The sequence below is a fragment of the Lichtheimia ornata genome (assembly GCF_029851405.1).
Source record: "Lichtheimia ornata isolate CBS 291.66 chromosome Unknown scaffold00060, whole genome shotgun sequence".
Lineage (NCBI taxonomy): Eukaryota > Fungi > Mucoromycota > Mucoromycetes > Mucorales > Lichtheimiaceae > Lichtheimia > Lichtheimia ornata.
The window spans coordinates 135,194-151,926 of NW_026695380.1; the positions used below are offsets into that span (position 1 = coordinate 135,194).

Consider the following 16,733-nt stretch of genomic DNA (forward strand, 5'->3'; position numbering starts at 1 on the left):
GTAACTGTTGGATCTCGAGCCCATATTTTCGCAGCATGTCTCGCCATGCACAGCTTATCGTTACCCTGTTTCCATAGACATAAGTACATTGAGGAAACCCAATCTATCCATCATGTCACTTACATTCCACGTCTCCGATATGGAAGATCTTTATGCAGCACCAATGGGCACATCAAGTGGTAAAGCAACGATTTGGGCTATAGATGAAAACAAAAAAAAGATGAATGCATGAGTACCCTCATTTTGGGAATCACATAAAGACTATCCTTGAGACTTACCAAAGGTCATTGATGATGATATGAATACAAGTAGAAAGAAAGGGCGTATGATAGCGTTGGTGACAACAGCCTTGTTTATATGTGAGTGGGCGTGAGAATCGTTGTCATGATGGATCGAACTGATAAAGTGGTGGAGCACCGAGTAGAAGTGATAAACCATCCACCTGCCACTTGAAAGGTGATTTTTGTAAGTGACGTAAGTATATCCACCGTGTCGATGATTCGTTCAACAATGGGCACAAGAGAAGTGATTGATCGTGATGTGCTTCCTTTCCCCATCCTGCTGTTGGTCATTTTCCATCGCAGCTCAACCAGATTAAGATTGCTTGTATTGTCGATGAAGCTGATGGCTGATACGGCATCATCCACAGGGATGAATGTGTATTGAAGCAAACACGTAGATAAAGCTGCTTCTGTACAACGGCTATCTGCTGTTCACGTGTAAAAGGCTGTCGTGTATGATGCTGCAAGTAAAGAACGCTGTTGGATACAATGGAGTAAAGGTCTTGCTAATAGCAACTGTTGTCACGTCTGGTCGTGGCAGAGGAGTGCACAAGAGCGTGTGTTGTAGTAGAATGACAAGGTTGTGAACGCTGTTTGAGACAATGGAGTAAAGACATAGCTAATAGCAGCTGCTTCAATGAACGCTGTTACGATTGGTTGTGGCAGAGGAGTGTGCAAGAGCGTGTGTTGTGTCAAGAGACGCGTGTGTTGTAGAAGAGTGACAAGAAGGCCATGAACTTGCCATTCAGTCAAAGACAATCGGATCAAGGCAATTGCAGGGTTGACATGATGGGTTGAAGCAGGACAATCGTTCGCAGGTAGTAGCTGTATACTTGAATGGGGCAACAGTTGAGAATGGGAGGAAGAGGGGAAGAGCTGGAAATCAAATAGGCCTGACACGTCTTGTATAAATGCATGAACACTGTACATCCAAACCTTGATATTGAGATTGCCCCTCTCAAACTTGAATCTTTCACACAGGGTTCTCCCATACATGCTGATCAAGTTTTTCTAATAAAAACCTCATGTTTCATTGGAAAAATTGGAGAAAACGGTACCCTTAAGATTTACTTATGATGTAAGCGTGATGATGGACGCATGGAGATGCTTCCTCCTAATGGATGGTGTCGATAAGAAAGGTGAATAAATGAGCCAAATGGCATATGGTTTATACACAGACGCACACACATCATAGATGGGTTGCTGCACAAATGGGTGATGATGATTTGCCTTTAGGAAAGGACGTAAACAACATCCAATAATGAAGTTGCATCAAAGTATGTGTATAGACAAGTAATGGTCCCATATCACATTTGAATATACACTACACACCAAGTTCAATCCCTCACTCGGATTAGCTCTTTTCTTATACGATGGCCCTCCACGGACACACACAAAGCGTCATCCCACAACAACACCAGCTCAGTGTTAATCTTCACTCTCCCTTGTCCTTAAAGAATCATGTAACTAATCACGACATCAGGCAAGTAGTGGTGTTTTACATATTTTACATCATAGTTGATCAAGCTATTGGTGCATGAATAGAGCTAAGCAACATACTAATGGAAGCATCAACTCAATTGGCAAGTGCCAGATATGTTTCCAGCGGGGTCAATGCCTTATCAATATCATCTGCTGATTGGATCAAGGCAGTGGAAGCGATGTAACCATCAGGCCTGATAATGACAATGGCAGCTGGTGGCTCCATTCCTCGTTTTGTATTGTTGAGGTGCACGTCAAGACCAATCCGTTTAGTCAATGCGTCTTGCATCTCCCAATTATTCTCCATCCAGAAGGTATCCTCCTTGATAACGCTGCTATTACTAGACCCAGCTGCAACGTATGATGGAAGTTTTGCATCATGCACATGCCACGTTGACTCCACGGCGATAGGACGAGTTGCATGCTTCCAACGATCAGCTTTGGCCAAGAAATCTTTGGTCCACGGACAAGGATCATACTTGGAAGGGCGTGTGCACACCCAAATAATTGCATGCTGACGATCCACTCCTTGTAAAATTTGATATAGTGTCTTGAATTCGAGCTTGTCATTGATCACACGCTTTCGAAGAAAACATGTCTCTGGCATAAAGCGTCCTGATTCGATCAATAGAGAGGATGATGGTAGCAAAATGGGTGAATCCTTGCCAAGATGGATCGTCACCTACACGACAAAGATACTTCGACATCAATGGATGTTGGTTTACATGTAGCCATAGCATTGAATTACCTGCATCATGTTTGTCACAATGTATTTTTGTAGCCTCTCGATTGATGTCAAGGCACTCACAGCGAGATAGGTCATGATGTCTATTATACGTCATCAGTATAGTGAGCCATTTACGTTGTCCATCAATGCAACCATCATGGTGTACCTGAAATGAATCCCCCCGAAAATATTAATCGAGTCATTGAGCCTGTGTTGGTCATTGTTGATTTGACAATGGGATCACGCTACGTAGAAACGGTGGGTATGTTGATATTATGTAGTGCATGCACCATAATACCTCGATGGTATAAGAATCCAGCAGCTTGTCTACATCGTTGGAGCGACCATTCAAAACCAGCGAAAGCTTCCATGCTATGTTATCCACTTTGGTAGCTGTTAATAATCTTGGTTCATCATAAACGGAACAGGTATGTATGCAATGTACCATCTTGAAATCCAAGATTAAGACCCTGTCCACCCACAGGTGAATGACAATGGGCAGCATCTATTATAAACATAGTATGATCACCATCATAAGCATGTGAGATTACACCTACGGCATGTATTGTGTTATCCACTTACCTCCTACTACAAAGGCACGACCTCGTCGAAAGCCATTTGCCTTGCGCTCATTGATCCGAAATACGGATGACCATACTGGATCAACAGGTTTGATATCCAAAGGATTTAAGCGATCTTCCATGAGCTCTTTGAGTCGATCAAGTGTAACGGTTTCTCCAGTGCGTGAAATGCCATGCGTGGTGTCATCTGATTTTGCCACCTGATACGGTGTGAGATTATTCACAAGCCTGAAATAATCTTTGCCGTTCCGTTTGCCGATAGGAATTAGGCCACAGAATCCTATCCTCACGTCAAATCAGCTATGTATGTATGCGTGAAGTGAATAGCTCTCACCAGTAGGATGCATAAAGGCGTGTGCACGATAGCTAGTCACCCGATCCACATCACGGCCTTCCAAAGCAATGTCTGCCAACACGAATTGCGTGTCCACCGAATAACCTTCATACTTCCAATCACCGTGCTTTCGTCTTACCACCGAATGAGTGCCATCACACCCGATAAGATAACGACCTTGTATAGTTGATGTCTTATTGGTGTCGTCGTTGACGTTTCGTACCTGGACTTCGACATGGTCATCGTGTTGGGAATACCCACACACCTCCGTACGCCACTCTACAGCCTTAACATCATTACTCGAATGCATCTTTTCAAGCAAATCAATAAAAATGGCTTCCGTTTTCTCTTGAACAAGCAAGGTCATTTGAGGAAAAGGCGTCAAGTCTGTGGTGGCGACACTGATGGTACCAAGCGTTGATCCCTTATAGTGAGCTTCCATCCCTTGTGCTATGATTGCCTCTTTGAGAAAATGCTCGGCTATCCCATTCAATGCAAAAATCTCCATGGTACGAGACGTCAGCAACACAGCACGACTTTGGTCAGTGGGACCCAGCTTTGGATCACAAATGTAGACTGAATGGCCCAAGCATCGCATCTTTTTACTCTTGCTTCAATACGCAAGCACATCATGTAGCGGATTCAAGTATACCTTGTATGCAAGGAAAAGACCAACAGGCCCAGCGCCTGCGATCACAACATCGTAAATGGTATTTTGTTGCTCCATAGTGTGGTTGTGTGATTTCCAGAAGGAAGAAAAAGAATCTAAAACTGAAATGGCTGCATAAATTTATTTGTGTGTGAACCTTCGGGAAGAGGGAAAATTTCGTTCCGTACGTGTAGCAGGTGCTATACGAGTTCTCGCACACATGCAGATCCATAAATCGAAATGAATGAAAGGTAACACCTTTCTTCAAAGATAAGGAGCATGCTTCAAAACCTCTCCATGTATAATCATGCACATCATCAACGTTTACTGGGATCTCATCGATTGTTTGCTAAGCTGTGTCAGCGTTATCTCGTTGAAACAATGGAATTATACGTTTTGCATGGTTGCACAAAAAAATTCCATTCATCAAGCTTCCTCTTGTCCCCCTCACATACACATATTACGTGCACGGTTACTTTAAGCACGATTTGGCTGATGGCGATGGTACAGCTTCCACAATCACAATTATCAACAATAGTGCCATCATCGCCGACAAATGAAGCCCATACGGCACCCAACAAAGACGACGCCAATTTTATACAGCCACCATCACCAGTCTTTGTATCAGAAAAGAGCAACCAAGGTCGTACGGCTGAATCAAGTACATGCAGCTTACATTCTGAAACGCTTGGTACAGCATGGATTACTGTTGATGAACGAGGCGGCATCCATCATCATTACAATATAGACGACGATGATCAAGGAGGCTTTAAGAGTGACCCACGATATGGAGGAAGTTTACCATCTCCATGGTTACAACGTCTTGTGCGAGGACGTGAGCGGATGCGTTGGGTATCTGGTGTTGCTGGCATACTCGTTTTATTACTTTTCATTAGCTGTATCGTCTTTTGGGTGACCAGCGGGCTTGTGCCAACGTCCACAAAATACTCAACGTCTCATGCTCAAGGACCACCCAAACAACAACCGCTTGCATCAAGCAAGGCTTAGACCTATGTATATAATCATATCCACACTATATCTGTATCATGAATCGTAACAATGGGAATATCACACACCCTGCGTATAAACAAACAAACCAACACTAATGAGATTTTTGCGAAACTATACACACTGAGGGCCATAAAAAGCCTTGTCTCCTTTTTTAATGTTGATGAGGAGGAGGATAAAAGAGTACTAATCAAGGACAGGTATTATCATTGTCTATGGAGTAGGTTGTGGATAGCATGGGATCGGATTCGTAAGGGGGAATGGATCAAGTGGATTAAAGATACATGTTCATTCATTACAGATAAGTGACCTTGGTACCCATTTGAATCGTTTGCCAAAGCTTAGAGAATGCTGCCTTGATTGGTTGTGGCCATTGACCTCGAGAACCACGCAAAATACCAAGCAAAGTAAAGACAAGGAAGAGGATGGCAAGGGCAGCATGCGAGTTGTTGTTGAATGTTTCAAGCGCCCATTGTTTGATAGCTGCTGGACTACCTCGGGATGCAGTTGCTGCCATGCCAAGTGAGCGACGTCTTTCTGTAGCGAGTGTTGTGCTTGATGATACTCTCTCATCGTCATCCGATGATGATGAAGAGGATCTGACCGAAAGAGCGGGTGATGGTAATCCATTGACAATACGTTCACGTGATAATGGTTGTTGAGATGTCTTCTTTTTGCTTGCTTCTGCTTCCTTTCTTGCTTGTTCAGCTTCCTTTTCAGCTTGCAATCGTGCAAGTTCCTTTTCCTTTGCCACTCGTGCCATATGCTCCGCCTTACGTTGCTGTTCCAACTTCTTTTGTCGTTCACGCATGACACCATCTCTGTGTTTCTCAACCGCTGCTTGCATTGACTACGTACAACAACAGCGTTAATCAAGTGATCCCAAAGCATGATTCATCCTTTCAAATACCTTTTTCTTTTCCTCATTAAGTAATGCATTGTACTGAATAAAGGATATGGCGGATTCGTAATCGTTCATGGCTGGAAGGATTTGGGTAGCATAATGGTTGATGGCATTGACACACCCGTCATAGTAGACATCAGCTTGTTCTCGGTTGACTTGTTCGGCCATAGAAGAAAAGTAGTCTATAGTTGCATCTGGAAGACTTGCATACCACTCCTCGGCTACTTGACGACCCGTTTTGATCACCTGCAACTTTAGTGTCATGATCAAACTATGTAATACCAATATCATCAGCTATCATACATCATATACCAATAAGTGTGTATACACCTACCATGCACAAACAAGTCGTGGGTCGACGTTGCCAGGACCACCGTATCCCTCGGATAGCATTTCCCAAATAGCAAGAACAAAGTGATCAGGATTCTTGGCTGCCGATGCTGGCAATCCCACCAAATTGGCCAGCTGTTGCGAAGGCTTGTTGTGTGTCAGCAAGGTCGTTGTCACATTGAGATACAATGTCCAGATCGAAAACCGTAGTTGCTCCAAATGTCCAACGTTGAGATTGTCTTGTGGAAGTTTGGCCAAATCGGCTATTGCCTTGAGAGTGGCAGTGGCAGCTGTGGTATATTTCTTGAGCAAGAAGCTTCGAAGGGCCTTTTGATATTGTCTGTCAATGCTGGATAGTTGAGTGGTCATCAATAAAAAGTAGTAAAGGGGGTAAAAGGGGAGAGTGGAAAGAGAAAGAAAGGTTGAAGTAATATGTAATACAAGTTCGATTTCACGTTAGTCAGTGTATCCTATTGCTGTGTGGGGAAAGACCGAATTCAGCAACTCAGATCCCTTTCTATAAACATGTGCTTTTGTGAATATACCCATCATCACCTTATGGAAGTCACTTGACCAACCACAATCCTGCATATATAAAAGAGCATAACCAGCACTCTGGAATCCATTGTTTATACATTTACATTGCCTCCTTCTATACATGCAACCTGCACATTCAACCATTTTTCTCACGCAAACATAGCACAGCGGATAGCCCCATAAAAATCATCCTCGGAAGCACGGAATCATAGCCATTCAATAAAATCGACCCACAATTACATTGGCAACCATCTCTTAGTTTATAATAATGAACCTCCTTTTCATCGACGTTGTTGTTGCTGTCTATTTGGACTACCCGATTGTTGACCTCCACCACCTAGCATTTTAGCAAGACTAGGCATATCCGTCATCATCTTTTGTGCATCAGCTTGAGTCTGGGAAATTTCCTTCAAGGCTTCCGGATCTGTAAACCAATGGATGAATAACCTTGCCAACCATTCTTCTTCCCCAACAACATGTAGTCATGTGTCCATTACTTACCAAGGTTTTGCATCATTTTTGGCATTACAAGGAGCATCAATCCACTGACACCGAGCATTAAGAACATTGGATTCTTGAACAAACCAAAGACATTGAATCCTTGTCGTTGCTTTATCACGAGAATTAGTACAATGATAGACACGCTCACTCACACTTCCTTATCCACTTACCATGAAATAATTGGCAACAGCCTTTGCACGAAGCTCCAATGGCTGCTCAACTGTGTACCCGGTCTTATCCCAACTTTGGCCATAAATGCTGTAAGCTGCCCGAGTCAATCCCTTTTCATTATCCACCTCTACGCGAAGCTAAATCCCATCCAAGTTAGCTTTGCTTGATCCCATGATACATAGACCGCCCTATACCTTACCTTGGGAAAAACATAGTCGACCGATTGCACCTCTAATAGATAGTTTCCAGGTTCAATATTGGAGCTGAGGGGTACATAGGGTGAATAACAGCTGAGACGCCACGTGATTCAAAGACTTACAATTCAAACCTGCCGTTGGTCGTGATATGTGATGTGTATTTGCCACCATCAAGAAGCACTCGTGTGGATGGTCGTAGCTGATTGATATCTATGATAGAGTAAGCATACCCTTGATAGAGAAAGAAAGCAAGTGCATACACGCATACCTGTGAGAATAGCGTTGGTTGCAATCGATCCAGAGACTGATGCAGCTTGACAGAATGCTACGAGACAACTACGAATCGAGATGAGTGATTTGCTCTATTCCTTGATGGAGGATGCTCACACTGCAACCAAAAGGAGGAGAGCGATCGGATGGGTCATAATTCCTGCAGCTGGATACTGTTACAAGTGCCTACTCATTAAATCCGCAACCCATATTGCTTCTTGTGACGTGTCGATAGAGTACCAGCGGGCTTTCGACTCGGCCTAAATGCACCTCTCGAGGATGTATGAACATTGATATCACTGCTTGATGACAAGAGTTTATGGGATGGAGCCACATTTGCCTTGCATTGGTTCAAGAAAGAAACGCTTGGTCGTCCGTGATTGTAGACACGACAAAGTTGCCATCATCATCCGCCTGAGACGATCATCCTGAATGTATCTTTCATCACCCAACATGCCGATTTCGAGAAGATTTTTTGTCTTGGTCCAAATACCACCTCCCTTCAATCCTTCCCCCTGTCTCCTTTTCACTGCCTCTCTAGATTTACATTCTTCTAATAAATAATGCGTAATGATCATATCCACCATTCCACATCATTTGATCGTACAATAACCATTTTGCATTACCTTCATGTACCATATCTCAATACAGCAATGGCTTCATCCAAATGGCTATGTACTATGTACACTATACAACTATGTAAAAGACAAGGTGGAGTGTGCTTAGAAAGTCTCCCAATGAGATCCAACAATACGACGAACAATGTATATCATTTCAACATGAGGTTTAATAAAACTTCAGTGAGCGTACGCGAACAAAATAAGGTGATAAGGGGATGTTAAATATGTATGGGGGAGGAGAACTCTAGCCTAAAAAGGTGAAGAAAAGGACGATAGCAAATAGAATACCGCTTGTTTGGTATGCTAATGGGACATGGACATTTGCGGAAGAGAGCGATTTACCCGATGGTGATGTGCTATTGTTGATATACTGCTCAAACGTAGGGAATGTAAGAACATCTTCAAGGTAAGGCTGAGTGATGTTCATGCAAGTTGCAACATCAGTGATATGTTTGTATGCATTCTTGATCTCGGGATAGTGCTTCATAGCAAAGTCCATAGTCATATTGTTGATCTCATGCGAAAGAACGATATTACCAGAGTTGGCAAAAGTGCCATTCTTTCCCATGGTGATGAAATTCTCGTAATTTTGGTTGACAGTTTGCTCAGTGATACCAGGTTGAGTACCAGCTGCCCAATCATCTGTATCAAGATTCCAGAGAATAGCGGTAAAGCCTAGCTGGGTAGCAATCCAACGTACACGATCATCAATATCACCAAGAGCCTATAATGTGAATGACATGATGTTAGTATACGTGCCGGAGTAAGGTGTTGCCATGACAACAAAACATCCACTTACGGGTCGCCTAGAAACAATCATTTAGTAAATCAATCAAAGAGCATACACCCATCTTCTCAAAATGAATACGAACCAATAACGGGGAGTAATGCCTGTGACATACTTGATGGCTTTTGCAGTGTAATACAACTCGGCAAGGATTTCTTGATTAGTCAAAGTGGTCATCATCTTATGCGACCATGTGTGACCTGCAATGTGATGACCATCCTTGACACCACGGAGTGCACCATAGGGCCATGCAACCACATTTGAGCCAATGTAAAACATGGCTACAGCAAGCAATACGTTAACACAATCCCATTTGATGATTATTGTCAATGATGGACTTACAAGCTTTTTGGTTGTTTTGTTCAAGGAGATCATAAAAGGCGTTGTGCGAGCAGTTTGGACCATCATCAAAAGTCTAGAATGTAAACAATTCATTATGACATGTTAATGATACCTTCAAGGAGATCAGTGGGACTAAAAAGAAGGGGGCGAGAAACGCGAGTGGATAGCAGTGATAGGGAGTCATTGCATCCAGGGGGAATAAAGACCAAAGGAGAACCTTCAACGACAACTTACCAAACCCCATGTCTCAGGCTCAGGGCAATTCACAATGTCAGCGTTGATGTTTGGCTGCTTGGGCGTTGTACACTTGCTTGAGCTCCACCAGCAATCGGGATCACTGGGATCATAACCTAAATGAGAGAGGTACGGGTAAGATGTTGTGGTCTAAAGCATTTCGATCCAATGCATGTTTATGTACCTTGCATATTTAAGCCGCCATCGGGGGTGGTGGTACGGATTTGAGCCTTGGGGGCCTTTGTCCAGTCAATTGAGTTGTACAAATTTTGGAATTCTTGGGTCGTGTTCATGTTGTTGGAGGTAGCAATATCCCAAACGGTGGGCCATTCAGCCTTATTAATGGTGTAATCGCTATTGTAATATTGGCATTCGGTAGCTACATCCTGAGATTGGGTTTGTGGGATATTTGGAATCGAGATCTTTGTTGGATCACTAGTCTTGGTAGTCGTAAAATTGGTAGCAACATCGGCATGTGCGATATACACCACAAATGCAAGGATCGTGAAAAGGACGCTGTAGTCAAGGGCCATGACTGGGGCAAAACAAGTAAAGAGGAAGAAAGAGATACGGCAACGATACAATGATCAGTGGAAGAAATACAGCGCTGGTTGGCGATTCTTTGAGAGGAGAAAAAAAAGGAGATAAGGAAGACAAGGTAGAATCGCATGGCCCCCATTTTATATTCCTTCAATCGGGGATTGCATATCGCAGTAAGCTCAAAGGAGAGAAAATCGTAGATCATTCATCTCCATACTTGCATTGGTGGTCGTCATCATCCAATATGAGTAATACCTATGAGAGCGGTAGCGCGGTGAAGCTAATCTTACTAGCCTGGATTTCGCAAATAACTCCAAACACGGGAACACGACAGCAGGCGCTCACAAATAGAAGCGATCTAATTATATCAGCTGGCTGTATTGATCGACAGTGTATATGTTTTGGTATGAATTCTGCACGCCATACGAGTCGTCCTTTTCCACGTTTGGTTCGTCTTGGCACAACTATTCACTAGATGGGCACAGGTATGTTTTCTGCTTCTGCAAAACAGTGGCACACATGCAGTATCGTTGATGTGTTTATTCTCTCGAGGAGATATGGAGCTGCATATCCAAATTGGAAAGTAAACTGCATTATAATGAACCCATTACTCACGTTTCCTTAACCCCCCGTGGTTGTTCTTTCTCGGCACCAGCGAAAGTTTTCACCTATATTTGGTCAAAAGCACTCTTCTTCTTCGCCCTACCCTTCAATGGTTTGACATGTTGGGTGCAATGCTAACATAGAAAAGATGGATAAAGGAGGGAAAACGAGTAATGATCATTGGTGATACATGACGTAGCGAGAGTATCAAGGGTATCCTTGCGTTGTCAATGGGGTCGTATAGCATTGGCTAAGCTCGACAATATGCGCTTGCATATAGCAGTAACGTGTCTTTGTTTTGGATTTCAAAATGGATCAAGACATTGGCACATTGTTATTTCGTTACGTTATACTACCCACAATGATCCACTTTTGGTCACAATGACATTATTATGGGGTGCCGTTTATTCATATTAGCAATGATAATGCTGTAAAATTTAAGGAGATGGCACTATCCCAGTAGTCGATTTGGTTTTAGCATAATGAAAAGGCGAGCTTCGATAGTTGTTTCGAACAAAGTATGTTTCGGCCACACAAAGTGGATCTTGTGAGTGTGGCAGCAGTGCCGTGTGGGGCCTATGCTTTGGTCGATCGTCAACACAAATATTTTTAGCAACAAAGAATGCACTACTACTTTTCCATAGTACTCAGCTGGGCGATTCTTTAGGCACCATGAGAATCAACGCACCAATCCGCACACACGCCAACGGGGTTCATTGTCTCATACTTTATCGTTCTCCATGCATGATTTTTGGAATATGCAGTGGCAAAAAGAGAGAGAGAAAGAGAGATCCTGTGGCATACAAGGTTCATTGGGTGGTGCAACAGCAGCCTGTTCCGTTTTCGGGAGCCGTTCCGTGTTGTGCGACAACGAAATGCGCATGTCAGGCGTTGTGTGTGTATGATGGCATGGCTTTTATCAGCTCCAAACAATATTCATAGTGTGACAAACACAAAGCGTCATCATCAAGGAATCGGATTCTTCTGATTTGGAAGTTTGTAGGGATCCATTCTTTATTACCCAAAGTACCAATGATGACGAATTTGTCGTTTGTTGACATGATGACAGGCATATGACAACCCATATTGGTGAACGTCATATGCTGCAGCATACCTTTATTGAGTGAGATCCCATGCTTTACAAGGCTAGCTGTTTACTATTTAACTACATCCGAACGCCAAATGGTGTTGCTACAAATAGGTCTTTTGCTTTTTGAGATGACCATGTAACAATGAATGTGATGTTTTGGATGCATTGTCATGAATTGGGAGGACAAAGACCCTGGAGTGAGGACCACGTGTACAGTAATCTCCTTGCTTTTACTACCTGGTATCATGGAACGGTAAATGGATTAGTAATTGATGACAACCACCTGCAAAGAGGTAGCAAAATGAGACATTGATTATTGAACTATGCATGCGAATAAAGTGGGCATACCAACACTGGCAAACTCTAAAAGGATGAATAATGAAAGCATTTGATTGTGATGTCCACACATGGATGACGCTCAGCTCGCAGCCGTTGGTTGTTGTGGTTGTAGTGGTGGTTGTGGGCTGGACTATTGATCATTCTTTACACTCCGAAGCTTCCTGGAGAAAAAAAAGGTCGGCAAGTGTGGTTGATCAACCTTTGCTCTTGATTCCAAACGCGACGGACGCATCTTCAACACTTTTATTGGCAAGACGTCCTTGACGGGAACGATTCTTGGTGTATTTATCTCTTCACATATAATGCCCTTTGACCGCGTGCAAAGCAGTAATTAGTTCAATTGTACCATACCTCTTTGTCTTCGTCAGCACGCAGCAACCCCAACAAAAAGCACCCATTTGCAAACACACTCACACTCACACTCTCACCCACTCGCATCTGCATCTACTCTCAAGTACTCACCACTCGCAATAACAACAACAACAACAACAACAACCTCATTCTCCAACAACCCCATTTCACCCCCACCCACCTCCCGAGCTATCCACCCAACAACCAATCGACATCATACACTCGGCTTGCCAACGATCTTTCAACAACAACTCCAATCAAACATGCCATCGGAACGGGTAACGTATTCTATAGCTTGGATAGCCTTTGATACAGTGTATTGAATTATTGACTATAGGTAGTATTGCCGACCTTTGGGTTCGGTGATCTGTCTCGTGAGGAAATCAATGCTGTCCTTAGTCAAGCAGGTGTATCATTAGCACCGCCAAAGAAGGTATGAAGGATGGATAAGGGTAACGGATGATTTGATATCCTAAGGGTGTGAGTATTAGACTCCATTTGCCACTGGTATCAGACCCAAGAAACGATCTCAACCAAAACCACCCACTGTTCAAGAGCCATCATCGACGACGACGACATTGTCATCACCAGTAGCTCCAACACCTCCAGCATCAGCACCTGTGACAACTGTGACAACGCCTAAACCCAATGGAAATGCATCCACGGCAGCAGCAGCAACGACGGTAGAAGAATCAGCACCTAAAGCCAATGGTATTCCTACACCGTCACCAGCACCTTCGACAGCATCATCACCTGTGAACAAAGAAGCTGCTCCAAAAGCTAAGCCATCAAGTTGGGCAGCATTGTTACGAGCACCCAAAGAAAAGGAAGCCGCAGCCAAGAATAAAGCTACATCGAATGCAGCCGCAGCATTGACTGCATCCAAGGCAACCAATGTTGCATCCAAGGCAGCTACTATGACGACATCTCAGCAACCACCCACTGTGCAACCAAAGTTTATGGGAATTGCCGACATTATCAATCGCTATGAACCACGCTACGATGTCCCACTCTTGGAGCCACGTGGTATGATCAACAACGTCAACACATGCTTCATGAACGTCATTTTGCAGCCTTTATCCCATTGCCCACCATTCTACAATCTGCTAAAGACGATCGGTAACCATGTTGTGCACTCATTCAAGAGCAAGACACCATTGTTGGATTCAATGATTGAGTTTGTGAATGAATTCCGACCCGAATCCACTGTGAACCCAGCTGATCACAATCCGGAACCTTATGGCGAACCCTTTGTGCCTGAATACGTTTATGATGCTCTTCGTGGCCAAAAGCGATTTGATTCATTAAGGGTATGAGTTATGAATGAGATGTATTGGATCAATGATTATTCACCATGGCTTTTTGTACAGGGTCGTCAAGAGGATGCTGAGGAATTCCTTTGCTTTTTGTTGGATGGATTGCATGAAGAAATGGTTTCTGGTAAGTGTTTTGGTATGGAAAAGATACAAAAGTCAACTCACCATGTCATTTAGTTCTAAAGGAAAAGAAGCAGCAGGATGAAAAGGCAGCCAATGGCAATGGATGGGTTGAAGTTGGTCCCAACAACAAAACAAGCAACTTGCAAGTGGTAAGTAAAAGGATGAGGATCAAGGTTAGGGGGATAATTAGGGACATCTTGGTAACAATGAATGAATGATTAGGCTGGATTTGACGAATCACCTATCAGCAAGCTCTTTGGAGGCAAGATGCGATCCACCTTGCGTTGTCCAGGCGCCAAAGATTCGGTCAACCTTGAACCCTTCCAATCGTTGCCTTTGGATATTCAACCTGAGAATGTGGAGTCGATTGAGGATGCTATTCGCAATATCACTGTTCCTGAAATCATGCACGATTTTATGTCTCCCAAAAAAGTGCGTGTCGAAGCTACCAAGCAAGTGTACCTGGAAACGCTACCACCTGTGCTTGTCCTCCACATGAAGCGATTTGTCTTTGATAACGTTGGTGGTGTACAAAAGTTGCAAAAATCAGTCAAGTATGATTCTCAATTGACGATCCACCCCGAATGGATGACACCCGTACATCGATCAGGTACCCCAGCTACCTATAAGCTATTTGGAAGTAAGTGTACTCAAAGAAAGGGGTGTGAATGAAATCATGGTTGCATTGACACATTTTTGTAATAGTTGTTTACCATCATGGTACCTCAGCTGGTGGTGGACATTACACTTGCGACATTCGAAGACAGAATGGTCAATGGTTGCACATCAACGACACCAACATCAAGCCACTTTCAGAACGAGACGTGCTATTGACCGATAAGAATACCCGAGCAATCGACACCATCCACACTGAGCAGACACCCTACATCCTCTTTTACATGAAAGCATGACCTGTTTTTCTTTCGTTTTTGTTATAGTATTTGATCAAGGAATAGAAGTTTTAGATATGGGAACTGGTTTTGGAAACTTGTTGTGCCATTAAGGCCGTTTGGGGAGGGTAATGTGGATGATCAATGTTATGGGTTCAAATGAGGTTTGCGTAATTAGAGTCATGTCACACTTGCGGGTGGGATGTGTTATCAATGCTACGGCAGGGCCTACGACGATCTTTTCCTACACATGATCAAATATTTACTGGACAGCAGAGTACATGCTAGGATCAGCGTCATGATTTTCAACCATCCAATACCACTCAACAGCCAAACATGATCATCTCATCTAAATCAACTGTACATGTCTATTACGAGAAAACAAAATGCCCTATACTAATTACTCGCTAGCTTTTGCTTGCTGACTATCCTTATCCTCCTCCTTCTTTGGTTCCTTAGATACTTCTTCATCCTTGTTTTGCTGCTGTGACCGATCACCATCGTACTGGATATAGTTTTTGCGATGTCGATGTGTGAACGATTTGTCATTGTTTCTGTAGACGTTTTGAATCATCTTGTAAAAGTATCGGTAATAAAAGAGCAAGTTGTCGTAACGGCCGTCGTCATAGTTGCCTTCCACCATTTCACCAAACTCGCGATAGACGTAATAAATAGCTTCAATGGTTGCCAAATGATTCTCGCTCAATTGCTGAAACCGCCAAAAGTGTGTTTTGCGTGGAGCAATGGTGACCTTTTGCATCTTGTGAAGAACCGGTGTCTCCCGCACAATACGACTCGCTTGACGCCAAGTGCCATCAATGACAGTGATCCGATCATATGAATCGCGTGGTATATCTTTAAGCTGCTTGGCATCCTATCCATATCAATGTTAGCACATAATGATAACAAATCCATCTGACAACACTTACAGGACCAGGGAAAAGCAGCAACGATCTTTCTGGTTGTTCAAAATCAGGAATCTCGCCCCAAGTATAAAAGTCGACATCATCCTCGGCAATCACCTTGGCATGTACAGCTGTGGATTTACCATCGAGTTCTCGTTCATGCTTGATGCTATGGACATGGATTGGATTAGATGGATCGATACAGTACCATGTTTGCCAATACAATACATACACATTGAGTCGTACAGGAAGGTCGACGGTGGGTATTTCAGATCTTTCCATGCCAACCACATCAAAACATCGATAACAAAAGTACTTGACAGACTTTTTGCAGCGTGGGCACTCTGAACGATCGGTCACAGTATCAAGAATGCTGTCGTCGTTGATCTTGAGATCGTCGAAAGGTGTAGCAACCTTGGCTCGTTTACTGCTGGGCTCATTACTCCCTGGTGAATCGGGTCGTCGTGACTCAGGCTCTAATTCGACTCCATGAGCGATTGAAGGTTGAATGGCGTATGGCTGCTGCAGGATCGTTTACCTGTTGACGACATTGAAGAAATAAGGTAAAAGGAAGGGAAGAGTTAGTCACGCGGATCCAAGCGGGAAAACTGGCCGATATTT

At 43.4% G+C, this 16,733-nt stretch overlaps 7 protein-coding genes across 7 annotated transcripts; 2 read left to right on the forward strand and 5 right to left on the reverse strand.

Moving 5' to 3' along the window:
• Positions 1-1,857: 1,857 nt before the first annotated feature.
• O0I10_009833 (uncharacterized protein) lies at positions 1,858-4,132 on the reverse strand (the record flags this gene model as incomplete). Its single annotated transcript, XM_058489819.1, has 8 exons — positions 1,858-2,445; positions 2,512-2,591; positions 2,657-2,735; positions 2,789-2,883; positions 2,936-2,995; positions 3,073-3,351; positions 3,406-4,003; positions 4,058-4,132. 8 exons carry the CDS (start codon positions 4,130-4,132, stop codon positions 1,858-1,860), a joined length of 1,854 nt encoding a protein of 617 aa, XP_058339441.1.
• A 423-nt stretch (positions 4,133-4,555) lies between these two features.
• O0I10_009834 (uncharacterized protein) lies at positions 4,556-5,062 on the forward strand (the record flags this gene model as incomplete). The annotated part of the gene is made up of 1 exon (XM_058489820.1): positions 4,556-5,062. One exon carries the CDS (start codon positions 4,556-4,558, stop codon positions 5,060-5,062), a length of 507 nt encoding a protein of 168 aa, XP_058339442.1.
• A 295-nt stretch (positions 5,063-5,357) lies between these two features.
• O0I10_009835 (uncharacterized protein) lies at positions 5,358-6,665 on the reverse strand (the record flags this gene model as incomplete). Its single annotated transcript, XM_058489821.1, has 3 exons — positions 5,358-5,912; positions 5,973-6,237; positions 6,301-6,665. The coding sequence occupies 3 exons, from the start codon at positions 6,663-6,665 to the stop codon at positions 5,358-5,360; spliced, it is 1,185 nt and encodes a 394-aa protein (XP_058339443.1).
• Positions 6,666-7,114: 449 nt separating this feature from the next.
• On the reverse strand, positions 7,115-8,127 carry O0I10_009836 (uncharacterized protein; the record flags this gene model as incomplete). Its single annotated transcript, XM_058489822.1, has 7 exons — positions 7,115-7,257; positions 7,335-7,443; positions 7,505-7,642; positions 7,705-7,768; positions 7,825-7,912; positions 7,971-8,038; positions 8,090-8,127. The coding sequence occupies 7 exons, from the start codon at positions 8,125-8,127 to the stop codon at positions 7,115-7,117; spliced, it is 648 nt and encodes a 215-aa protein (XP_058339444.1).
• Positions 8,128-8,836: 709 nt separating this feature from the next.
• O0I10_009837 (uncharacterized protein) lies at positions 8,837-10,488 on the reverse strand (the record flags this gene model as incomplete). Its single annotated transcript, XM_058489823.1, has 6 exons — positions 8,837-9,316; positions 9,392-9,398; positions 9,465-9,660; positions 9,722-9,794; positions 9,956-10,071; positions 10,140-10,488. 6 exons carry the CDS (start codon positions 10,486-10,488, stop codon positions 8,837-8,839), a joined length of 1,221 nt encoding a protein of 406 aa, XP_058339445.1.
• A 2,653-nt stretch (positions 10,489-13,141) lies between these two features.
• Positions 13,142-15,228, forward strand: O0I10_009838 (uncharacterized protein; the record flags this gene model as incomplete). The annotated part of the gene is made up of 7 exons (XM_058489824.1): positions 13,142-13,156; positions 13,216-13,311; positions 13,370-14,188; positions 14,249-14,318; positions 14,372-14,466; positions 14,540-14,957; positions 15,023-15,228. The coding sequence occupies 7 exons, from the start codon at positions 13,142-13,144 to the stop codon at positions 15,226-15,228; spliced, it is 1,719 nt and encodes a 572-aa protein (XP_058339446.1).
• Positions 15,229-15,607: 379 nt separating this feature from the next.
• O0I10_009839 (uncharacterized protein) lies at positions 15,608-16,663 on the reverse strand (the record flags this gene model as incomplete). The annotated part of the gene is made up of 4 exons (XM_058489825.1): positions 15,608-16,081; positions 16,137-16,281; positions 16,345-16,588; positions 16,651-16,663. 4 exons carry the CDS (start codon positions 16,661-16,663, stop codon positions 15,608-15,610), a joined length of 876 nt encoding a protein of 291 aa, XP_058339447.1.
• Positions 16,664-16,733: the final 70 nt, after the last annotated feature.